This window comes from Abrus precatorius, unplaced genomic scaffold, assembly GCF_003935025.1.
Source record: "Abrus precatorius isolate BTA unplaced genomic scaffold, Abrus_2018 Scaffold8, whole genome shotgun sequence".
NCBI classification, from domain to species: domain Eukaryota; kingdom Viridiplantae; phylum Streptophyta; class Magnoliopsida; order Fabales; family Fabaceae; genus Abrus; species Abrus precatorius.
Window position 1 is genome coordinate 35,883,966 of NW_020874428.1, and position 18,838 is coordinate 35,902,803.

General features: G+C 32.7%; 3 protein-coding genes across 3 annotated transcripts; 2 read left to right on the plus strand and 1 right to left on the minus strand.

Moving 5' to 3' along the window:
* Positions 1–263: 263 nt before the first annotated feature.
* On the minus strand, positions 264–7,558 carry LOC113846312. The gene is made up of 8 exons (XM_027474408.1): positions 7,215–7,558; positions 6,693–6,915; positions 5,266–5,389; positions 4,841–5,178; positions 3,423–4,253; positions 3,081–3,213; positions 2,687–2,886; positions 264–2,038 (listed from the first exon to the last, which is right to left on the minus strand). Exons 1-8 carry the CDS (start codon positions 7,307–7,309, stop codon positions 1,925–1,927), a joined length of 2,058 nt encoding a protein of 685 aa, XP_027330209.1. The 5' UTR covers positions 7,310–7,558; the 3' UTR covers positions 264–1,924.
* On the plus strand, positions 337–1,695 carry LOC113846313 (peptidyl-prolyl cis-trans isomerase CYP26-2, chloroplastic). The gene is made up of 2 exons (XM_027474409.1): positions 337–1,339; positions 1,444–1,695. The coding sequence occupies exons 1-2, from the start codon at positions 453–455 to the stop codon at positions 1,544–1,546; spliced, it is 990 nt and encodes a 329-aa protein (XP_027330210.1). The 5' UTR covers positions 337–452; the 3' UTR covers positions 1,547–1,695.
* Positions 7,559–13,959: 6,401 nt separating the features above from the next.
* On the plus strand, positions 13,960–18,242 carry LOC113874787 (LRR receptor-like serine/threonine-protein kinase GSO1). Its single transcript, XM_027513001.1, has 5 exons — positions 13,960–14,172; positions 14,405–14,505; positions 14,695–15,442; positions 16,977–17,079; positions 17,905–18,242. Exons 1-5 carry the CDS (start codon positions 13,960–13,962, stop codon positions 18,240–18,242), a joined length of 1,503 nt encoding a protein of 500 aa, XP_027368802.1.
* Positions 18,243–18,838: the final 596 nt, after the last annotated feature.

An 18,838-nucleotide genomic window follows, 5' to 3' on the forward strand; every position in this document is an offset into this window, starting at 1 on the left:
TAAACCAAACCTAAATGACAAGATCACGGAAAAGCAAGAGGCCGAAAAGATATGTGCATATTTTGCGTTTAAATATTTTATTTTTTGTTTTATTTTTTAAGTAAGAAAATACTAAATATTTATATTTTTTAGATCACACACAACTTATTGAGAAATTATAAAATGGATATAGCCCCCTTCCCGTATTTCTTTCTCAATATCTAAAGGGACCCGCATAAATTAGTGTACATAAAATTCTAAAAAGAAACAAATAAATGACTGGCATAGAACGTAGCTATTTCCATATTTTCTTATCCATGAAATCTCCCAAGTATCCGTTACTCTATCTGTTGTTCCACTCTACTTCGTTTTCTTTTCTACATCTCACAATCTACCTATGAAAAGGAACATCTGATGCAGACACTAGCATAAATCAATTCCCTAGCAGTGCCAAGAGCAACAACAACGGAGAAATGTTACAAAACCCAATAGTACTTCGATCTTCCCCTCAACCTTTCAATCCTCCAATTCGCACGTCAGCACCATCACTTTCGCCATTCCAACTAATACCCACTTCTCCATCCTTTCCAGTCCTCAAACATAAATGCAGCTTATCGCGTAGAGAGCTCACAATCTACAGCAACTCTTGTTTGCTCCTTCTTTTGGGTGCTCAGGCAGTGGATGGATCCAGAGCAAGAGCAGAAGAAAATGTTGCTAACCCAAGTACCAGTGATCAACAAGAAGAGAATCTGACAATCACTCCCAGCTGCACTGAAAGAAAACCCACCAAAGAAGTATTCTTCGATATATCTATTGATGGTGAACCTGTTGGTCGCATTACTATTGGGCTCTTCGGAGATGATGTCCCTGCAGGAGTTGATAGGTTTAGTAAGATTGTAAGTGGGGCTGCTGGTATTAGCTATAGAAGAAAAGAGTTTGTAAAAATCATGCCCAATTATGTTCAACATGGTGGCCTTAGATCTTATGGGGTGGATGTTGAACTTGCTAAGAGGACAGGGAACAATTTGGCAACTGATAGTCTTGTTGAGGAATGGGAGAGAACGTACGAGAGATGTCCGGGGACTAAAAACGTGGCTGGAAGTGTAGGCATTATTGTGAGAGACCCATCAAAACCCCCTCCCAAGTTGAAGCTGATTGCAAAACAAGGGAAGCTGGAGATTGATCAAGAAGAAGTTGGAACTGATCCCAACGGAACAGAATTTGTCATTGTTACAAAGGATTCACCAGAGCTGGATGCATCGTCGCTTGTGATTGGAAGGGTAGTAAGAGGGATGGAGGTTGTGCAGAGGATTGGTCAGGTAAAAACTGTACAAGAGAATACGGGCTCTCCGTATTTTAGGTGAGTCGAACACACTTTTTTTGTTTTCTACCTGTTTTATATGTCTGCTGCTATCTACAATTCAACCTGAATCTGTGATATTGCTAATTATAATGATACTACAGGGTAGCAAAGCTAATCGGAGACAAAAGAGCTGTTGTAGCAGAAAGAGGATTCAACCGCCCTTATTCTAAGGTTATCGTTACCAACTGTGGCGTAATGGAGTAAACATAAAATTGTCTACTCCCTTCTCTCGTTGATTTCCCGTGTAAGAGGACATATCACATTCTATAACAATATCCATTATCGTCCAACCCTATGTAACTTCTGCCAATTGTATTACAAATGACGAAAAAATATTACAGCTCGGTTAACCGGCAAGTATTCGTGAATCACTGGAATCAAGGCGCAAGTAAACCAATAATGTTCTTTTGTGGAGCAAGATTGAACCAGATATATCTTAAGAAAAAAGAATTGAACTTTTGATACAACAATTACAACTTTTAAGGCTTTTAAATAGGGAAACAAGCCACGAAAAAGTAAGTGTACACAGCATTTAGCTGGAGGAGGAGTGAGGTGTTGTTGAATTAGGAGTTAGGACCCCTCTCATCCCCTTGGCCCAAGCGGTTCTGTATTTTGGCCCGTACTGTGAGTGAGTTTCATTCTTCTGGTTGGCGGAGACATAAAAAGTTTTCTAATTGAACCGACAGGGTCATCCACCTGCATGCACACACGCTATATGTAAGATACTACATCTCCGCAGGTAAAAATTCCACAAGCAATTAGGCGTGTATGTTTACAGACCATTAATGGAACAGTTCATTTCAACTTCCAACAACGTTGGCAAACACGTCATACTCTTGGGCTTTCCGTTATTTTTACCAATGGCGTTATCATCTATTCTTACTTTTGAATGATTATTCACAAGACGTGTTTGGGCGACAGTTTAACCTTGGGGTCTTGTTAAACAATTTATCCATATGTGTACCGTTTTGGTTTAAGTACTATTACCAATCATAGGTATGTCAAACAGATTGCATTACGCTATAATAATAAATAGTAAGTTATTGAAAATTATATTGAAATGCATCAGAAATCAACAGGATAAGTGAAATTTTACGTTTTTAAACAAAAAATATTTCTACCTTTGATTCCTTAACCAGTGCCAGACCCTAGTTAGCCTAAGAAAAAATGAGGTAAGAAACACTTAACATTCTTTTAAAAACACTTTTTCGGATTGGTCTATTTTTTTAAAATCATTAAAACACTTGCCTCGTAAATTAAAGATAGAAAAATCAATTTACTATGCTATATACTAATAACCCATCCAATGATTAAACGAGAGCAATAATATCAAGCAAGAAATACCTTAACAACAGACATAGATGATGGAGATCTATTTGGTGAATGCGGCAAAAGATTTTTCTGATGGTACAGAGCAGATAACGTTTGATTCCACCCAGGCTCCCCACCATTTATTGATGCAATCCAGGGGCAGAAGTGTCTATGCTGCCTGATTGGATCAAATTCCACTGCTTTATCAGACAGTGTTGGATTCTTAAACTTTCCTGGAAAACAAAGTGAAGAAGATTCTTAAACTTTCTACTTCTCTTATATACTAATGATGACTAGTGAATTACACATTGTCATGCCAAAACAGACAACAATGCAACTACCAAACAGAATGTATGTCACACACTAATTCACGTTCAAACACTCAATGCTAATGATTTATCAAGGAACTGTCAAACATAGTGCTTACCTAAACTAGATTGTACATCTGCACTGCCAATAGGATTCTCTGTATCTTTGACCCCATGATTTTCAAGACTACTAACTTCTCCATCCAAAGTCTTGTGTGTAACAGAAAGTGCTTCACCTTCTGTCATGTCTTTCTGCACAGCAATATTACAGTTAACATGGACTTCCCAACAAGCCACAGCAAGACTACTTAATGCTCGGCAATCAAGCATTTTGTTTGTGTTACAAATTGTGTTTACCAGTCACAGAAATTGTGATTACCGATCACAATAATACCAAGGCTGTAACTTTTTCTATTAGAATCACAATTAATTGTCTATTTGATTAATGAAAAGTCTCTAACCTGAGAGCTACTAGGATATCCTGTAGCTGAACTATCCAATTTATCAGCCTCTGTGTGTACAGGAATCTTATCCTTAAGACCAGAAGATTGTCCTGCATAAGATGTGCCAGCTATAACAGCATCTACAGCTGAATCATGAATACTTGCTTGAGAACCAGTTTCATAATTTGAAATTTCCCTGATTTCAGATGACACAGGAACAAGCTGTCCAATAGAATCATTAACTGTGTTATCAGTTTTCTCCTGTAAATCCGACAGAATACCACCTCTGTCAACAAAAAGATGGTCTCTAAAATTCAAATCATAAGAAAGACGAGCCCTTAAATTGTGACCAATAACTGGCAGAGATATTATTGCTTTAAAGTTTTGCTTTGTTGGGGGAGGCCCCCCTGCAATTGTCATATTTAGACTTGAAGAAACATCCTTTGATGAATTTGCAACATCAGGCATGGTATTATTTACACCTTGCCTACTCTCAAGATCGGCCACTAAAGCATTTTCACCATTCACTTCAGCATAACCCACTAATCTGATTGACTCCACAGGACGAGGAACTGTACAGAATGCCCACAATCCAACAGTAGCTCCACAAAGGGTGCAATCTAAAACTGCAGAATTGGGATGCACTTGTTCCTCACTAGAATCCTTGGAATTTTCATCAGTGCCAGCAGAATGGACAATGAGATCATTATTAGTTGTCACATCAGCAGCTACACAAGAACAATCTATAATATTTGTATTTTTAACAGACTGGTTTGATATATCCTTGCAATCAATGAGATATGGTAGAGAACGAAGTTTCCAACCACATAAACTTATAAGCTTTTGAGCCTGCAAAATTTTGAAAACATCAATATCCATTATTTAAAAGGGGAGGAAACAAAGAAATGCTAATACATATAAAGATGTTTTTGAGAGGAAAAATGAGATAATGGAAACTTATTCATATAAAAAGGTACATTGACTACATTCATAAAATGCATTTGCCATTTAAAGACAAAAGTGATTGTTTGTGCTAAAAAATGAACCACAAAGATTTGGAGAAGCCAGAGATGAACATCAGTCTAGTTTCTTTTTTTTAATGATCACTTAAAGGACCTCTAATTCATCTGGAAATGAATAGTAGATCAAGCCAAGTTCACTTTTGACAAGTATCAACCAAATGCCTAAGCCAAAAAGACATTAAGAATCTCCTAAGAATGTAATTGAAATGCAATAAGCCTTGCAAGCAAACATAGAAAGACAGAATGGAGAAATTATATCAAGTAAAAGAGTGTCATGTTCATGCAGCATTAAATAATAAATCACACAAGACAACCAACAAACAGGTACCAGATCATATACAAATAGTCGAAGAAATTTTGCCACACTGGTATAGAAAATAAGAATTTTAAACTTATTAGAAAACCTGTTATTACCTGATAATACAATTTCAGCTCCTCTTGACTACTAACATCTCCAATCCCAGAATTTTCAGCCGATCCATTTCCATTCTCCAGCATCAAAGATTGTCCAAGAAAGTCTTCCAGAAGAGGGCTTTGTCTTTGCATATAGTCTACTGCTGAAGATGAAACACGCGGAAGAGCTGATAGTTGCAAGAGCTCAAAACAACGTTCCTTGAAATTGTCAACTAATATTGGAGGAGTTGTAGGAGGAAATCGTGCCAATGTTTCACTGCAGGCATTGTCAATCCATGGACAAAGTAACTTATGTCCATTATCCAACTTTAAGCTAAAGACCAAGGCTGCCTTTTCCACTGAATAGAAGACATTATAGTTAGTTAGAAAATTCATACAATGGAAAGTTGCTGTAAATTATATATTAACTGAGAACAATGGCATACCCTGCTGCTGATTCCAAGATGCTGGTGTGGAGAAAAGAAGACGTGCCCCACATGCTTCACAAACTATGGTATCAATATCCACATTGATCCAACCTCTTCTAGCACAATTTACAGCACTCACTATCTGTAAATATCATAAGTCAAATGATAAGCCATAAAATTACAGGGAAACAGGATGGGAAAGGGTGACAAAGGGAGCTCAGCTGTACAGCATAGTTTATTAATTATACAGCTGAATCATGTTTTGACAAAAGGAAATCAGGAAGTATGAAGCAAGAGGCTTTCTATAATGAGGGAGATGATATGCCATGATAAACTGACTATAAAAAACGTGTTATCCATCCCTAAATATTGTCAGGAAAGATAAATTTTTATATCATCAGAACTCTTGACATTTTTAAATGAAAGCAAACAACACAGTAAAGCCAAAAAACAATTTAGCTATTCTCCCTCCAGTAGAACAAGTCAAACAGATAAAAAGCATTGCCTTTTCCCATGAACTAGAGGAGGATTGATCGGGGGTGGCTCCAACATGCAATTAGCTCAAGAAAATCCACGGCCTCAATCACTATCTATTTTATCAAACACACTGTTTTGGAGGTAATATCTAAAGCCAATGGATGATCAAGAATAAAAGTATTGTGGTTAGAAGAGTTATTGGCTTTAAAAGAGAGAGAACGCCTACATTGAGGAAAAATGTGACATCACATGCATTACCATTTACGAGACAACATATCTCAACACAATACATTTAGAATATCAAAGCAAGAAGAAGACCTACAATGACAACGTTAGACAAGAACCTCTTTTGTATTGAAACAACATAAAACTTTCACCAAAATTAACATGACAAATACTGATCCCCTTCAACCGCAGATAAACCCTATGTAATTTGAATTGGATGATTTGTTTCACTTTCAGATCATGTGTTTAAAGCTGCCAACCCAACCCATAAACCCTTTGTCTCTACTCTTTTGTTAAGGCTCAAATGCAAGGAAAAAGTACCTTCGAATAGCAAGAACCGCCATACAATAAATATAATGATGAACAGACAATCTCACCTACCAAAACCAAGTGTTCAAGCTTACATACAAATAGAGGACTAACAAATCATATAAGGCATCACCTATTCTTACTTCATTACTGCAGGGAATTCCTTTTGGAAAGTCCCTGCATAGTTTGTTAATGGAGTAAAACACTAGAATGGCCAAATGCTGCGTATTTTTATTAATCAATAAAAAGGTTAATTCTATTCTTTGTCTTCCTAAGCATTGTTCCCAGTTCATTGTCATGTATCAGCCTCTTGGATATTTAGTAACCTGGTTTCCACGCACACACTCACACCTACTCCGAAAGTATTCAATTATAGCCATGACCCCCAAACGAAGGTATAACAGGTAAGAAAAAGATAGACAGATAGAACCAACCTTGGGTTTAGCAAACCATGATATAGATTTGAATGTCGCTAATCTTCTCATAAAGTCACCACGATCCCACGGTCGACAGAGCGGTCCCTGCGGGGCTGCAGCAGCACCTGAGGAAGATTGCTGTCCCTCAGCAACATCTCCTCTCCTATTCAACTCCGTAACCCCTGAAGCAATTGACTGGTAAGGACGTTTCTTACCCCCTGATACTTGCACTCCAGATGAACTGCAAACAGAAACACATTACTAAACCCTATTTGCTAGAAAAAAAAAAAAAAAAACAAACAGAACCAATCTTGAGTGCATGCTAAACAAGGACACGCGCCAAAGGGTTCAAATTTAACTTCATGGCAAACAAATAGAACTAGCAAGATGTAATACTAGTAACTCGTAAGTGCAATTGAGCAAAATATGGCCACACAACGCTAATGTAAGAGTGTAGAGATAAACGATTCTCGTGATTCGTATCGTGTCATTATTCAAATTTCGTGGAAGGCAAAAGGAGAACAAGATCGAAGAGAGAACCTGGAGGTGAGAGGTGAAGAATTGGACGAGGATTTGGGAGGATGGAAGAGCTTGTCCATGATGGAATGGAACCTCTTCTCGGAATCTTGGGCCATGTTCGGGTGACTTGATTTCTACAATTCGGATTTCCAAGCAGAGGAAGGGAACGCTGCGCCAACACCTGCTTCTGCTTCAGTTTCACATCAAACGCGATTTTTCGCCGGCGTTTGCCTACAGCCGCCACGGTGGCCACCGTGATTTCCAGACTCACCTTCACCGGCGTCCAATTTAAAAGCCCCGTTTGGATTGTGACTATGCTCTATGTTCGTTTTTTAGTTCCTTTTTTCATGTTCTTAACAGTGTGTATCGAACGGGTTGGGCTGGGCTTAGCTCCATTTTATGTATCTAACCCAATCATCGTTTACGGAATTTTTTCTCACACTAACTTCATTTTGCAATTTTTTTATTTTCATAACTTCTCGATATCTTTTGTACTTAAAATAATTATCACTATTAATATTATATTAATATATATAATAAATTTTAGAATTTTATTTTAAATAATTATAAATATCTTTTAACTTTTAAAATATTTATTATAAATTTAAAAATGATATAAGATATTTTTCTAAGTGTTTGACGGGAAATACATTTTTCTTCTTCTTCTTCTCATAATAACATATTATCTATTGTATTTATTATTTTTTTTCTTTATGTCTCACTCTAAGACCCGCAAATGCAATTTCTTAACTTTCTTTTCTTATGAATCGGTTGTTCTAATAAAAGTTGCACGTTTAGAGATTGCAATAATGTAACAAGCAATTCCTTGTACGAGCAACTGTTGCAAAAAACGTAAAGTGAGTACAGAGGTAAGAGATAATGAATGAAAATAAAACGTTAAAAGCAAAGCAGAGAAGACAAAGTAATAGTAAAGTTGCATGGTTATAGAAGATAGTTGCTTATATTTAAACTCATCTCTAAGAATTAGATTAAGAAAACAGATAATTGTGTACTCATTTACATGTTCTTATCGTAGAGATGCACCTCGTGATGCTTTATTTTTTTTATATATATATATATATATAAAGCTGAAAATGATAAATTTGGCTGGTAAAATTAGAGTCAATGTTAAAAAATTATCACATAACTTTTACACTTTACGATTTTATTTAACTTTTAAAATTGAATTAAAACATAAAAAAGTAATAAACTTTCATAAAAAATAATACACTAATTATATTTAAATTATAAAAGTATTACAAATGTTGAAATATTTGTATATTTTAAATGTTGAAAATAAAAAAAAATGCTATACTTTACATATATAAATTTATTTTTTAATAAACTATAAAATATTTAATTTGACTTAATTTTATCATTATTTTATAACAATAACTGTACTTATTTTGATAATTTTTTTATTTTATTCTTTTCAGAAATCGTTTTTTTAGAATATTATATTTTCATTTATTATCAGTTGTAGTGTTATCATGTTTCCCTTACTATTATTTTCCTAAATTTATTTTAATTTTATTATGCTTCCTTAATTTTATAAACTTGTTTTTGCTATTTTTTATTTTTTTTGTTAAGCTAACATTATATTATTAGTATGATAAACTATATATATATTGGGTAAACCCTGAATTTTAACCTAATTTGTCCAACTCATTCCACGAGGCGAAGAAGAAGGGCAAGTCTTTACCCTAATCACACCTTATATATATATATATATATATATGTATTGGCCTCTGCACCTTACCGGGTCGCTGGTTCTGTTCTGATTCATTTCATCTTTTTAATCAAGGAAATCACAGTTGAGAGTGAGACTTGAGTTCTCCTGTTCTCTTTCTCTACTGTGTTTCCTTGGTTAAAAGGATGCGCTGGATCATAGTGTTCAATTCGCTCAACATTCATCATTTTTTTGTAGTTCTCTCCTTTCGTTCGAGTCTCTCAATCTCAATCGCGTTCCATATTTCGTCAATACATTCATACTCTGTTTTCGTTCAGAGTCGATGGCGTTGCCGTGTCTTTTTTTATTTGTTTTTGTTTTTTGTTATTTTAGTATGTGCATATCTACTCCGTTGCTGCCGTATCCTTTTCCTGGTTTCGGATCTTAAATTTTGACTTCATTTTTTTTCCTTTATGGATCGGATTTACTTCATTGTACGGGAGCTGCCGAAACGTTGCTGCTCCGTTTACGTCTTTACAAAATTTCAATTCAGAGAAATTTTTTCGAATCTGAAGCTCGCCCAAGCTTTTATCATCGTTTTATTGATTTTTTTTCCAGCGTTTTTTTCCTTCCTTTATTAAATCATTAATCAAGTATTTGTAGTTGTACTCTTTGTCATACTACTAATTTTCTGTTTTGCCTTTTTTTTTGGGTTTTTCAGAAAGAGGATTGAGATTGGGACTAAATCGAGGTATAATTTTGAGATCAAGATGGGTACCAAAAAAAGGGTCCAGTCTTCGTTGTTATCTCAAAAAAAAGTCGAGTCCTCGTTAACCATGGCATTTATATTTATTTATTTGTTAATAATTAATACAAAAATTGATAATTCATATAACTCCAAATACAAAAAAAAACATTGATATTAATAACTTTATTTCTTCTTTAAAATTAACCACAATTAATTACTTCTGCTAAGACCAAAGAAATAACTTCAATTATTACTATGAACTACATAATTCTAGAACTCACTAGTAGTAAACACATTTCATAAGAACTTGTATTTATAGTTTCACTGTATAAATTACAAACAGGGTTAGCATCGTTAAGTGAAAATTTTCTTTTCTATTTTTTCTATTTATCAGTAATTTATCATGTGTAACCTTCATAGTAAAGGTTTTTACTTTTTGAGGATTTGGTCTATTCTAAATAACCATAAAAATATAATTATAATAAATATTATGAGCACAAAAATTAGTTTACAAATTATGTACAAACTTTAATTGTCCCAATTAGAAGCGAGGGACTAGCCGTAGTAAAATAATATTAAATATAATATCACAAATCTTTTGGAGAACACATGGTTTAATCTTTTCCTAGTCCCAGTCACCATTAGATATAAGGAAAGCAGCTGAAAGACTTACCAAATTAGGATGTATCGCATAATTTAGCTGTTCAGTAATCTGGCTTTTCAAAACTTCACTATTAAATTGAATGTAAATTTAGTTATTGTAAATTTTTTTTATATTTAACGAGGCTTAAAGTCCATTTTTTACAATTTTAATTACTCATTTAATTTTTTTACTTTTTGAATTACTCAAATTAAGTCCCTTGCTCAAATTAAGTCTCTTACTCTAAAACTTCGTCAAATAATTAATACAAATATAACAAATCATAAATTTATATAATTTTAAAAAAACTGTATAAAATAATTGAATAAAATTACAAAAGGTTTTTATTATATATATATATATATTAAGTGGTATCTTTATTTAAATAATTTATATAAATCAATAATATGACGTATATTTAATATGATTTTTTAATAATTACAAAAATTGAAATAAAAAACTTAATTTGAACACTTAAAAAATTAAAGAAACTAAATATAACCAATTAAAAAATTAGAGATCAAACATGTAACTAGGCTTAAAATAAAAGGTATTTTCTTGCTTTGACAATAAGAATATATAGTTTAAATACATGTCTATCTTTTTAATTATCATAAAAAATTTTACTGTTCTGTTAATTTTAAGAAATAAATGCTAATTTTCTTGTACACTACGTGAATATCATTAAATTATAGTAATATTTTGAACAAATAATATATTGTACGATTGTTCTTAAATTTAATAAAATTTAAAATTAATAAAAATTTAAAATTATAACAATATCCATGCATTGTATAGGAAATTTTTTTAATTTTTTCTTAAAAAAAGTCATTTATTTTTCATAATATTTTGAATTTCCCCATACATCATACAATTTATTGTTGTATTTCTTAAAAATAAAGAACTAGATAATATAGGTTTAAGATTAAACTTTCATATTACTAATGAAAGATAAGAAAGCATCAAACAAATTGTTGATAGAAAATATACAATTATTCTAACCCTGCTCCAATTTTCTTTTGTCCTTACTTGCTTGTGATGGGAGAATGAAAATGTAAGCACAACAGTTCAATTTGAGAAAATTATTTTCTCGATTTTTTAAGAATTAGTGAAAAATATTAATAAAAATAGAATTACAAAATAACATAGGACACATGCAATTGTTAACATAAAAAGCTCCTCAAAGTAAAGATTAAAAACACCATGAGCACTGAAGAAATAATTTACTATAATTAAAGAAGGATATAAGAAGATTACTGTACAAGCTTTGTTTAAAAACATTCAAAATAAACAAAATATAAATGCTCACAAATAAAAAAATAAGATGAAAAAATTTAAATAGTAGAGCACACAATTGTAACATCTCTTTCTTTCTCTATATATACTTTTTCCGATGATCTAATTAGACAAAATAAATATTTATATACGACAAACTTGTCTAAAAAATAGTTTAATGCAAAATTAAATGAGTCTGCATTTACAATCTAAAAAACAATGGTTTAGTAATATATAAAAATAGTAATAAGTTGTCTTTCTCTCTTCTTTTTTAATATTTTTGCTTTAGTGTGTCTTTTTTCATTCCTATATGGTCTTTTTCTATTTATTAATTTTAGTGAAATACAATGAACCAACATATTTAGATATTTATCTACATAAGAATAAAATATAAATTTTAATGAAATACAACGAGCCAACATGGTTAAGTATTTATCTACGTAAGAACAAAAATGGTTATAACTTTTTTATAAAATAGTTTTTCAACAAAAATAGCATACCATTCAACCTTCTTTTATTGTGTAATGAAAATGCACGTAAAGGAATGAAAAAGTTGGGGATGATATGACGATTACCTAAAGTTTCCATTCTCTTTCTAAAGCCCATTTACATGTGCATTTTACATTTACCTTTTGATAAGAAAATTGATGGTGGAGAGAGGCCTAATTCTAATTAGTCGTGGATGAAGGAAGAGTTAGAATAGGAGGAGTTGGACGGTGACAGTGATCTTGCAGTTGCAGGAAGAGCTTAATTACTCAGTGGGGTGCACCCAGTTTTAGCCCTGTCCTACGCCATAGGGTGGTCCAAACTCAATCTGTGACAACACTTCCATACAAGTTATAACCATTTTTGTTTCTTTGCTCTCTCTATTCACCCAGTGATGTATTGTTTTACTTAATAAGAACCGATTGTTAAAGAAAAATGGGCCTTACACATAAATGAAAGGATAAAAGTGAGGTGATTTGTGGGATTTATTTAATAATTTGTTTACTTATATATTAGAGTAGACAGTTGAATTGATTCCACCATTAAAGATGCTATATTTACTAATAAAATGCTTGACAAATTATCACAATACTTCATAACAGTTAGCACTTTAATAAAATAAGATTAACGAAAATCGTATTAATAATATATCCATGCATTTCATATGCGCATGTGAGTGTTCCAGAAGAAGAGTTATAGGGTCCCAAGCTAAAACAGCCAAACCTTACCCCACTTCCAATGTGCTTGTTTCAGACTTCATAGTATTCAGTATCTTATAACTCATTACATAATCAATTCTCAATCATAACTGTGATAAGGTGCAGTTTAGATAAAATAAGTAAAGTGTTAGTTCTAACTTATACAAAAAAGTTTACTTTTTTATGTTAATATTTTTCTCTTATAAGAACTTTTTTGAAAATTTAATCAAAATTATGCTTAATTTCCATCAATTCCAGTGTTCTTTCCCTTCCTATGCACAAATTTCATGCAAAATGCTTATAAATTTCACCTAAATCATTACAATCATTTCACCATGTAGCATTTCATATTTGTTTAACAAGTTTATTTGGGACATTCATAAATGAAAAAAAAAAAAGTTTATTAAATTCTTTTATTGCATCACTTATGCTATGTATGGAAAGGCACGATTCTCAGTCTGGTTAATTTTAGTAAAAAACGAATTGAAAAACTTATATTAATGGAAATTGAAAAATGAGGTGCTGGGATGTTTGTCATTCCTTTCTTTTTGTCGTCTGATCCATAATGAACACAAATCCGTGAAAAAACAGTAAAAAAATTATTATAATCAATACGATTTTTTAAATTTGTGCAATAATATACATAAAAGTAAATATTATAATTAAAAAGTTATAATATTAAATAATATCAATATATTGAATTGCATTGATTTTAATATTTTTAATAAAATTTTATTATATGTAAAATTTTATTACCTGAAATATTGCACAGCATAAAAAGATAGTAATCAGTGACTAGTTGGCCTTTCACAACAGAAAAGCACATGCATATGCACTATAGGCTGAACAGATGAAGTTCTAAGCTATAAACCTCTTAACTGCATCCCTTACCCATGCAACTTTTTTTTTTTTTTTTTTTTTACATTTTACAATCTAATTTCCAGTCCATTATTGTTGTTACTTTTACTTTCTTTTCATCCTTGAAAAACTTTTACTAGCAGAGTTATTTGCTAGGCTTGTTTTAGATCCTCCATTATCTATTACTGTTAGCAATGAACCTTTCCCTGTGTTTTATCTCTTAAAGAAAATTCAGTACACTATTACTGACTCTTTTTTTCTTGCATCTCATAGTTAGTACGACCTTGAAATCAAGCCTATATTACTTTGATTAGCCAAGAGTTTTGCCTATTCTACTTCTTGAAACTACACATTTTCCTGAGTAAAATTTTCTGCCTTGATACTTAGAAATAATGGCTACAAGGATTTTAGCATGGAGGTGCCATTTTGTTCTTTGTTTTGTGTTACTCATTTTGTTTTGTCTTTGTAAGGGCCAAGACTTTTCCTTGACTCCAATGAAGAAGAAAGAGCAGGTAGTCATATACAGGGTTATTCAAGGTTTTGTTGGAAAGTGGTGGAATGGTTCATATCTTTATCCAGATCCTTGTGGGTGGACTCCTATACAGGTTTGAAATTCTAAACTTTTAGAGTAAAAAGATCAAACAGATAATGTTTATTTTATTGTTTGCTTTCGATTTCAGTCTGAATCACCGGACTTTAATGGAACAGTACTGTATTTTTTTTTATACTGTTACAGAAAAAAGCAGAGTTGTATTTCACTTCTATGATTGTATTTCTTGTAACTCTTTTATTTAGTTTTTGACAACTTTAAACGGCTATATTTTGTATAATGTACAGGGAGTTTCCTGTGAGCAATATGATGATGGCTTCTGGTATGTAACAGCTATAAACTTTGGACCAGTTTTTGACAACTATCTCACTTGCAACCATGGTGCTCAGTTTCCCAAACAACTATTCAATCTCAAGTACCTAAAAGTCCTCTCACTGTCAAGTTGCTTCCTTTCTCATAGCCAAAATCCTGTTAAACTCCCTATTTCAAACTGGGAGAAATTTTCAGACAGTTTAGAATCTTTGACACTGAGATCAAACCCTGGTCTTGTAGGGACCATTCCATCTGCAATTGGAAGTTTGAGGAAGCTTCAATCTTTGGTGCTGCTAGAAAATGGGCTAACAGGTAAACTACCACCAAGTATTGGTAAATTGGTCAAGTTGAAGCAACTAGTCCTTGCAGGAAACTATTTGGTGGGTGAGGTTCCAATGAGCTATGGAGGGTTTTCTGAGCTTTTAATATTTGATGCAAGCAGGAATAAACTATCAGGAGTTCTGCCATCAACAATTGGACTTTTGGATTCAATTCTGAAGATTGATTTGAGCTACAATATGCTACAGGGAGAATTACCAAGGGAGCTGGGAAGGCTAAAGAATCTTACTTTACTTGATATTAGTCATAACAAACTTAGCGGTGGGTTAGCGACACTCAAAGAAATGGTGTCCTTAAAGGATTTGGTTTTGTCCAACAACCCAATAGGGGGTGATCTCTTGGGAATTAGATGGGAAATTTTCCAAAACATAGAAGCCTTAGACCTTTCTAACATGGGTTTGGTAGGGATTGTACCAGAGTCCATGGCAGAAATGAAAAGGCTTAGATTTTTGGACCTCAGTAACAATAATCTTTCTGGAAGTCTCTCTAGAAGTTTGGAAAACCTGCCATGTCTTAGAGCACTTCACATAAATGGAAATAATCTGGCAGGGAGACTTGACTTCTCAGAAAGGTTTTACAGCAAAACGGGAATGCGTTTTGCAGCTTGGAATAATGCAAACCTATGTTACATTGCCAAACCAACACGCCAAATTCCTGATGGCCTAAAACCTTGTGTGCAGGAAATTACTATATCTGAAGGGGTTTCAACTGTTAAGATAAATGAAGAGTTATGAGGATTCCTTTGTAGTGGCCTCTTTGGGAGGTTCAAACTGTGTCTTTTATGGGCTTTGGTGGGTTTTCACAGTAAATGTGGTTCTTATTATTTTCCTGTGGAATATGTCATTTTAGCTCGTTTCAGAGAAATCTGATACCACCACATGTATTACCCAAGCGAAGTAGCCACATTAACACTTCGATTCTGACTTTGTCATCTATATAGCTAAACTAATTTATGGCTTCTAAATTCTAATACATGCATTATGATGGCCCAAAAAAATATACACGTGTTTTGATTTAACTAACATTTCAATACACCTTTCCCTGACTTGTCCTCCAACCTACCTCTCAAATCAAAACAGGAATTTCTGTGAACACAATGTTAATATTTTTATTCCATTTCGGCAAAGTATACACAATATTTTCATTCACCGTTGGAAGATGTACTTATCAGAAAGGAGAAGCAAGCATGCATCTTGCAAATTTAATTCCTAACACCAATTTTATAATCACTTAAAAGCGTCTTTCTGATTTTGTTGAATAATGAAGCGCAACATCGATACGTTTGATTTAGTCAACAAAACCTGTTACAAAGATTCTGATAGACAACTGACAAGTGTTGCAACATCGGTTCATGCAATTGCAAATAACTTATTCTGGAATCTGGCCACTAGAGTCCCAAACAAGCGACATTGAGACAAGGGGTCTCCGAAAAAGCTAATCAAAGAACAAAAATACAAGCATATCACCTACTCTTGCAACTGGAATATGTGTCATAGTACTCCCAAGTGCTAACTACTACATATACTTATTTAACACTAAACACGTATTCTTCGAAGTTTTTCTTTTCTTTTCCCATATGTTAGTAGCTTTTTTTCCCCTTTTGGCTGATTGTTAACAAACTATTCAAAGTTGAACAACTTCATGGATGTAGAGTCAATAGATTAGTTAGATTGAATCGCTAATTGGCTTTTTATTTATTTAATTTTTATATATATATATATATATGTATTATATTTATTCCAATTTAAAAAAATATGTTCTATTTAATTCGAATGGAAATAGAATCTAATGAACAAACTATTAATAGCACGGATAATTATAAGTGACTTCTAGAATCTCAATACTTAATCAGCCAATTTCACTCAACAGCCTTGGCTTAAAAAAAAAAACAGTTAATACCAAGTCATCGATCATTTCTATAGACATTACCTCAGCTAGAAAAGCCCACAAACAACCTCAACACGTGCTCCTCAATCCTCTCCCTCTTCCTCGTTAACAAACTTCATTTTTCTACCTAAGGTCTCTTTTTAAGTCCTACGTAAACAACTCCATTTCTTAAAGCACATTTCCACTCTTTGGTACCAAGAAAGAACACACTAGCTAGAGCTCCCTTGAAATCCAAATATGGCTCTTCTCTTCAAAGCCTCGTACCCACTTTTCCTTTGCTTTATTCTTTTCTTTGTTGGCTCCTTTGTCAATTGTACTGAGTTTGAAGTTGGAGGTAAAGATGGTTGGGTTGTTCCCAAGGACAATGCTCAAACGTACAATCAGTGGGCATCCGAAAACAGATTCAAAGTTAATGACACTCTTCGTAAGTACCACATCATAACAACTTAAATACCCTTTTATAACATGCAACCAATTTCTTTTCTATACGTTCAAATATGTAGAAAGAAACACAACATTAAGTTCTTTCTTTTTGTAAAAAACTTTCTAACAGCTTAAATACCCTATATTATATATAATCATTTTCTTTCCTAAACATTCAGATATGTTGAAAGCAACACAAAACATTAAGATTTTTTTTTCATATATATAATTTTAATTTATAGACATCCAACATTTTCTCTCTGATACATTATTTCTCTTCATCACATCACATCATTTATCATATTTATCATTTTGCTCCCTTTCCTTTCTACGAAATAACAAAGAATGGAATTGCAAGGAATGAAATTCATCAACTTTGTGCATTTCCTTCATTTGGTTTAAGTGAAATGCAAGGTTGAAATGTTTTTATTTCAATAGGTCTCACACTAAAACATCAACATTAGTTAGATGAGAAATCCAGTAGTGAACTACCTCAGTTTTTTTTTTCCGTTTTTATTTAATTGTTTAAAAATTAAAATTATTATTTTATAACTAAAAAAATTATAAATAATAAATAATTTTATGTTGAGATAAAAAAATATAATAAAAAGATTATACTTTTTAAATTAAATTTATTTTTAAAATCATTATAAAAAGTATTTGTATATCATTATAATACTTTATTTTCTCTATCTACATTCATTTCTTATCCAAACAAAGTATTACTGTTTACACTTTTAAGAGGTGTTTATCATTCTTTTTTCTTTCTTTCTTTCTTCTTCTTCTTTTTTTTTTTTTTTACTTTTGGGATTGTTTTTACATTTAGGATTCAAGTACGAGAATGACTCGGTTATGGTGGTGACTGAAGAAGAGTATGAAAAATGCAAATCCTCTCATCCCATATTTTTCTCTAACAACGGTGACACTGTTTTCAAATTTGACCGTCCTGGCTTGTTCTTCTTCATTAGTGGGGTTAGTGGTCACTGTAACAGAGGCGAAAAAATGATCATAAAGGTTTTGGACTTAGAGGCAGCACCTTCACCACAATCTGCAAATGAGAGTGCACAACAATCACCTTCTAAAAGTGGAATTTCTCAAATGACTCCAATGAATATAATAACAATTTTTGTCATGTCAATCTTTGGCATGCAGCTTTATGCTTGATTCTTTAGTGATCAGAGTCGTAGGTTTATGAGTGTCTTAGGTGTTTTGCTGTTGGAGCTTTAGGTATTAGTTTATTTGTTTTGGTCATGTGTCAGGGTAGGAAGGATTGGATTTCATTGTTAGTTAATGTTATTATGTTTCTTTTTTTATTGGGGTCACATGTGATTGTTTGCTTCTTGAGTTGGCATTGACTTTTTTCTGAGTCAACGTAATTTACATTTGTCATGAAATGTTCTTCATTGGAAATGATGTCTCTTTCTTAGAATAATGGATGATATAATGAACTAATGTTGATCCTGATTTCTATAAAAGAAACCAATATAAGGGCATTTAGTTTTATGGCTGAAGCGAGAATAATCTGCGCGTTGCACGCCTAAAGATACTTTTGATATTATAGTCAATAACTTAATACACAAATTAATTGAGATCTAATAGATACATCCCAGCATTTTTTTGGATCATCCCTCTATATAGTATTTGATTTTACATTTACAAATTTTATCATTAAAGTCATTTTAGTTTTGCTGCCAAAAGGTTATTTAAAAGATGGGGAAAAAATGAAGATCATTGCTGACTGTAATTATCAGCGCGAAATG